At 48.5% G+C, this 6,083-nt stretch overlaps 1 protein-coding gene across 6 annotated transcripts in view; it reads left to right on the top strand.

Annotated features, from left to right (window-relative positions):
• Window positions 1–4,511: 4,511 nt before the first annotated feature.
• ZFP90 (ZFP90 zinc finger protein) overlaps window positions 4,512–6,083 on the top strand; it is a 42,660-nt gene continuing 41,088 nt past the window's right edge. For 2 of the 6 annotated variants that reach the window (XR_015549148.1, XM_087420038.1), the window contains exons 1-2: window positions 4,521–4,751; window positions 5,015–5,082. Coding sequence is in view for 5 of the 6 variants with exons in the window: in XM_087420038.1 (XP_087276164.1) it covers window positions 5,050–5,082 (33 nt within the window). In the remaining variant the exon portion in view is untranslated. Of the gene's footprint in view, window positions 4,752–4,778; window positions 5,083–6,083 lie in introns of those variants that run through there. The other 4 variants (XM_087420037.1, XM_087420036.1, XM_014788509.2 and 1 more) reach the window with 4 other exon arrangements.

Raw genomic sequence — 6,083 nt, 5'->3', positions numbered from 1 at the left:
GAGTCCTGCATCATCTGCTCTCCAAGCAGAGGGATGGCCTTTTGCCCACCAGGTCGCAGGGTGTGACAAGGCTTTGGGGCAGTACTTGGGCACATGGAGACCCCCACAAGTCCCCCTGGCTCGGGCCCGACTGGACCTGCGAGGCGGTCTTTCTTTTTTTTTTTTGCTAAGGAAGAGTCACCCTGAGCTAACATCTGTTGCCAATCTTCTTCTATTTTGTATGAGGGTCATGGCCACAGCATGGCCTCTGACTAGTGATGTAGGTCCATGCCTGGGAGCCAAACCAGTGCCTGGTGATCTCATCCTTGACGGTCCTCCAGTGGGCCCTTCTGAAGCAGAGCGGTGCCACACTCAACCAAGAGGTAGTCTTTTCAGCCACAGAACTCCAAGTCCAGAGCAGAAGCCAAGGCGGAGACAAGAGGTCGCAGAGAAGAATGTGGCTCTGGATTGGCTAGAAGGCTCGTTAGTGCCCCGCCCCTCGCCCACGGGGTTGTGGTCAGCCTGAAGGTGTGGACTTGCCAGGAGGAAACAGGCCAGCCGTCTGTCTTCGCCTTGCGGCTGGATGACAATGGACCAGCCGGACCCCCGACCTTCTGCGGTAGAGCCAGGCCAGGTAGGGCCGTGCTTCCCCCTGAGAGAAGCCTGCTGCTCCCCTCCAGACGCCCCCAGCCCTCTGTCCAGAGCGTGGACCTGGAGCGGGAAGGAGGAGACTGCGCCTGGGAGCTGGGGGTGGCTGTTCAGAGCAGCCTATGGCTGCTCTCGGACTCCCACTGGACCATCCCCCATTCCTCGGCAGGGCTCGGCCTCCTCCCCAGAGCCCACAGCCCGGTGGGGCCTCTGGAGCGGCAGTCTGCGGATTGGCATGAGTTACATCAGCCACTTCTGGTGCACCCAGACCTTGGGCACCCTGATTTGGAGGGCTAGGGGTAGTTCTGGTTCACGGCGGCATTTTGGAACTGTGAGAAGGAGCCGGGGAATTCTTTGGAGTATGTGCATCGGTCTGTGAGTCTGTCTGTGCAGAAATCTGAGCCAATCACTCAAAGTGCTGTGAATGGAGGGGCTTCACCCTCAAAATCTCCAGTTGATCCTCTCCCCCATAGCAACTGCAGGTTTTACAAATATTCCTTGAAAGGGATAATTGAAATTTTTAAAATCTTATGTAAAAAATGAATAAAAGTATCTTTGCACCATTTTGCTATTTTACTGCTCTTGAATGCCAAAGGCTTGTGCACACTCAGCTCCAGCCCTCTGAGGATCTCCCTCATGTCCCTCTAGATCCCTTCTGAGCCCTGACCTCGTGATGAGTGACATCTCTAAACACACTTAATTCTTTCAAAGGTAATCTGTCTTTTCTCACTGGCTACTTTTAAGATCTTCTTTGGGGTTTTTCAGTTTCACTATGATATGTCTCAGTGTAAATTTCTTTTTACCTGGCTTGGGATGTTGGTATTCCGGAATCTATAAGTTTGTATCTTTCATCAGTTCTGAAAATTCTCAGCCTTTATCTTTTCAAATATTACCTCAGTCCCCTTCTTTTCTTCTTCTGGAACCCAGTTAGATATATTATAGCTCTGGGGTTTTTTTTCATGTTTTCCATCTCTTTGTCCTTTTGTGGATAATTTCCTCAGGTGTGCCTTCTGTTCACTGATTTTCTCCAGCTATGTCTAATCTGCTGTTAACTGTGTGTGTGAAGGTTTTAACTTACTACAGTTTTTCATCTGTAAAAGTTCTATTTGGTTATTATCCAATTCTGTTTGATAATATTTTTAGACTCTTGCTTTTATCTCTTCAATCCCTACTTTATTAAAATAATTTTTTGAAACATATTAGACATTATTTTAAATTCTGTGCCAGAGAGCTCCCTATATTTGAAGTTGTTAGGAATCTGATTATGCCATTTTTTCCTACTGTCTGTCATTCATGTTTTGTTTGTTTTCTATATATGTTTTGTGATTCAAGACTGTGAGATTATATTTCTCGGGATCATATTGGGGGAAGTCTTTTGAAGCCTAGGCTGAAGGTAGGTTCCTCCAGGCAGGATTTGTGTTTGCTTCTGCCAGATGCCTGGAAGCACCATTAGCCTGGGACCAATATAAACTAAATTCTCAGCCTGCAGTTTTTTAGAGCACCCAGGGACTGTGAATTCAGGCTGCAAATCCACATAGAGACCAGCTTGTGGTTACAAATTCTCAGCACAGAGATTCTCCGCCTCTTCCACTCATTGCCAAGGTTTTAAAAAGGCAATTTACTTTGCAGTCTCCACCAGGAGGTGTTCACCCTTGGGGTCCCAATCTTTATTTGTGTGTCTATGTGAGCGTCTCCCATTAGATATCCTACTTTGAATGGGATATGGGTTTTATCACCTGGCCCCTGTGCTCACAGGACCATGAAAAACAAAGCTCATTTGCCTCATTTAGCAAATGACTTCCAGGTGAAAGCTGGCTTTCAGTTTTCTACCCACCACTCTTAGTTATCAGTTTTGCTTCATTTTTGGCTTGTTATTCCTTACCAATTTTCCAGCTCATCAAGGCATTTTAAAAGATTTTTTAAATATTTTCTCCAGCGTTAAAGTTGTTTAGTCACACTGGCAGGAACAGAAGTGCATTTGTGAGTTCCTTAGAGGAAAGCCATAGATATCTCCCAAATCTCCACTAACCTGGGAGATCTGGCTCTGCCTCAACCTCTTCCAACCTCCTCAGCTCCTTGTCATACCCAGTTAATTCCACAGCCTCATACTGTTGTGAGCTGCGCCCCTTCCTCCCCACCAGGAGCTAAGCCCAATTGTTTTCCAGTGCGTCCACTTACAAACAAGGAAAATTCAGGCGGCTTTCCTTACACTCAGCTGTTTTCTAATTCTCCTTTTCCTTGCTCAGGGAGGCATTAGGGGTAGTTTATGAAGCCTCCCCTTCTCCTGGGTGTTCTCAGTGTTTGAGGACTTTTCTTTCTCACATTCATCTTAGGGGTGGGGGAGGGGGAGGGTAAACATTGCATTCCCCACTAGGTGGAAGGCTTGCTATTCTGGGGAATTCTTCCTTTTCTTTCCCATCCTAGTCTCCTTATAGAGCCTGGGAAAGAGGGGTGGCATTGAGGCAATGGTTAAAAGTAGCAAGGCAAATTCAGCACCCAGTCCCCCACTTTGTAAAACCCGAGGGCGTCTAGCCCCAGATGTTTTGTCTCTCTTTAGAATGCAGAAGAATTTGATTTTCAGCTCTGAGACCTGGTTACCAATTCTGGGACAACAGGAAAAGTTTCTCTTATCCCTTCATAGTAATAATAAGTGACTCCATTGCTGCTGCTAATCCAATGGCTCTCATCACACTCAAAGTAAAATCCACACTTCTTATCATGGCGTCCAAAACCTTGCTCCATCAAACCACCCCAGCCTGTCTCACCTCGACTCCGCTCACTCTGCTACAGCTACGTTAGGCATGTGTTTCTAAAACACATCAAGCTTGTTTCCACATCAGGGCTTTTACATCCTCAGTTCCTTCAGCCTGGAATTCTTTTCTGCTTCGTGTTCCTGCAGCTGCCTCCTGAAGTTGCAGCTACTAAGTCACTGCCTCAGAGAGACCTCTTCAGATCACTCTAATTCATATTTCTGAATTACGCTTTCTGCTAATTCCAGAGCATTATATTCATGTGCAGTAACAGCATTAATTTTTTTTAACATCCATCCCCTTGATAAAGCAATGTAACATAAGGAACATTTTGTTGCAATCATTTTCTACAATGTGAATATGTGATACTCTAATGTTAAGAAATCAAGTCTAAGTCAAGGAAATTTAGACTGATTATTTGTGCTATATAAAACATGATTATATAAATCTAATACAGTAGTTGTATCTGGCTTTCATTATCTTTGTGTTTAAATTTTCCATCATTCATAGCTTGTCCCAAGCATAAAATCCCAAGCAATGGGATACCAAGGAATGAAATAACATGGTAGTAGCACCATCTGCTTCTGCACACTGTACAGGAGGCCACAGATTTATCTGAAGTTTCTTTTTTCTCTCCTATAGTATCATTAAATATCTCATCAAGTATCTTAGTCGTAGTAGGTGTGGTCTGGGGAGTCAGAGAGTTCAAACCTTTGGTAGTGACCTGTGGGTGAAGATGGTATACAAGAGGAAACAGAAATAGCATCTTATGATGAAGATGAAACGTTGCCCCACTCCTTTCACTATCTTATTACTGTACCTGAAGTCAGTACCTGAAATTATCTTATTGATATGTTTACATTTTTATTGTCTACCTCGGCCACAGGAGTGCAGTCTCACTCCGCGAAAGCACGGTCTTTCCTGCCAGATCTAACGCTTTCCGCCCCAGCAACATGCCCCTGGCACAGCTGACGCACTCAGTCACTATCATTGGAATGAGTGAACGCACGAACACTCGGACTCGCTCCGCCATCACTGCGCTCCCCAGCCCGGCGCCCTGAGGGAAGCGCGACGTCGTCCCAGGCTGCCTCTGCGGGAACCACGCGCGGGGGCCTCTGGGAAGTGTAGTCCGCGCGCCGGCCGCGGCCCCAAAGGTTGCGGGAGCGAGGCTCCGCGTGCGCAGGCGCTTCCGGCTCTGTCCCGTCGCTGCGGCCATTGTCCTGCCCCGGTGCGGCTAAAGCCGCTTTGGGCCGTGCCTCCGCATCTCAGAATTGGAGAGGACTGAGCTTGCAGCGGGGGCGGGAGAAGCTGGCCGGAGCCCTGGGTGGGCCCGAGGTCGCGACTTCCGGAGCCCTCAGGAGGCGGTGATTCCGAGTGCGCGGGTCGGGGTGGCACCTCCCACGGGTTTGGCGTGCGTCCGCGGGGCCGCGCCCACCATTCTGCGGGTGGGACTGGGCGTGGCCAGAGGAGGGTGTTCAGGACGCGGAGAGCCTTTAATTTGGGGGAGGGGGAGCGGCAGGCCCAGGCGGGGCTCGCGCATCTCCCCACCCGTCTCCACGGGAGAAGTGGCTAAGGGTTGGGACGGGGTGGGGTCGGCGGTTGCAGCCCTAAGAGTGGGGCCTCCTTTCTCTCCACAGCCCCTGTCTGCGAGCCGAGTCCCGGTGGGGCAGGAATGGCCCCGAGGCCTCCGACAGCCGCGCCCCAGGTGAGCAGCGTGTTCCTGACTACCCTGGCGCGTCCCATCCAGTGAGGCCGGCGGGGCGTGTTTGGAGTAGTCATTGTTCTCCGCCTAAGCGACTCTTTCCTGGCTCGGTGGTCCCCGCGGAGCCTCCTAGCCTTGGGAAACCCAAGGTGTCCAGAGCTGGAGGGAGCGGGTTTCTCAAACCGAGGGCCGCACTGTGGGGAGGAGGGGCTAGGGCGGTATGGTCTTGTGGGAGGAGTTGAAGGTGGATGTGTTGGGAAGTATCAACATTGAGAATGCTGAGTGCCAAGCCAATTCCTTGAACTCTTTCAAGGGATGGATAGGGTGGGGTGACAGGATAGAAAACTGTAGAGGAGGAAGTGACTGTCAGTGAGTGAAGGAGAGAGGAGCCCCAGCTTCTGACTCAGGGTGTCAGACTCAGGGGGCTATAGGAAGATCTTCAGGGGCAGAAGAAGCCTCGTCAGGATTTGCCTAGGAAGAGGCAGGAGATGAGCTTTCTTGGGCAAAGAGGAAGAAAAACCAGAGAGGTCTTGGCCCGTAGTTTTTCATGTTCTTTTCTGCTTTAACAAAGGTATAATGGTGCACACCCCCAGAAGTCCAGCCCTCAGCTAATTAATATGAAGCTGATTTGTGAACTCATTTTTTCTTGTGAGGGAGGAGGCATTTTCTAGAAGCATCACGACCGTGGGGTTATCCATTGATTTACGTAGAGTATATCGGTGAAAATAGAACAAGATTTAGGTGGTATTTTAATCCACACTCTCTTGAGAATTAAGGAGAAATCACAGATTTTACATAGGTTTGTGAAACAATCAAGATCAATTCAGATAAAAATACCCACCCGTAATGTCCTTTAAAAGCAGTTTACAGTAAATTAAATACACACAGTATAATGCCTTTATATTTTTTGCTTCTCGTTGTATGTTTTTGTTTTACAGGAGTGAGCCTTAAGGAATAAGACAAGTAACGATACTAGAACCAGACAGTTATTTGATTTGAGGAGA

This window comes from Ceratotherium simum, chromosome 30 (genome assembly GCF_057802395.1).
Source record: "Ceratotherium simum simum isolate JZ-2026a chromosome 30, ASM5780239v1, whole genome shotgun sequence".
Classification (NCBI taxonomy): Eukaryota; Metazoa; Chordata; class Mammalia; order Perissodactyla; family Rhinocerotidae; genus Ceratotherium; species Ceratotherium simum.
The sequence above is the reverse complement of the archived record's forward strand: the minus strand, read 5'-3'. Positions and strand labels throughout refer to the sequence as shown.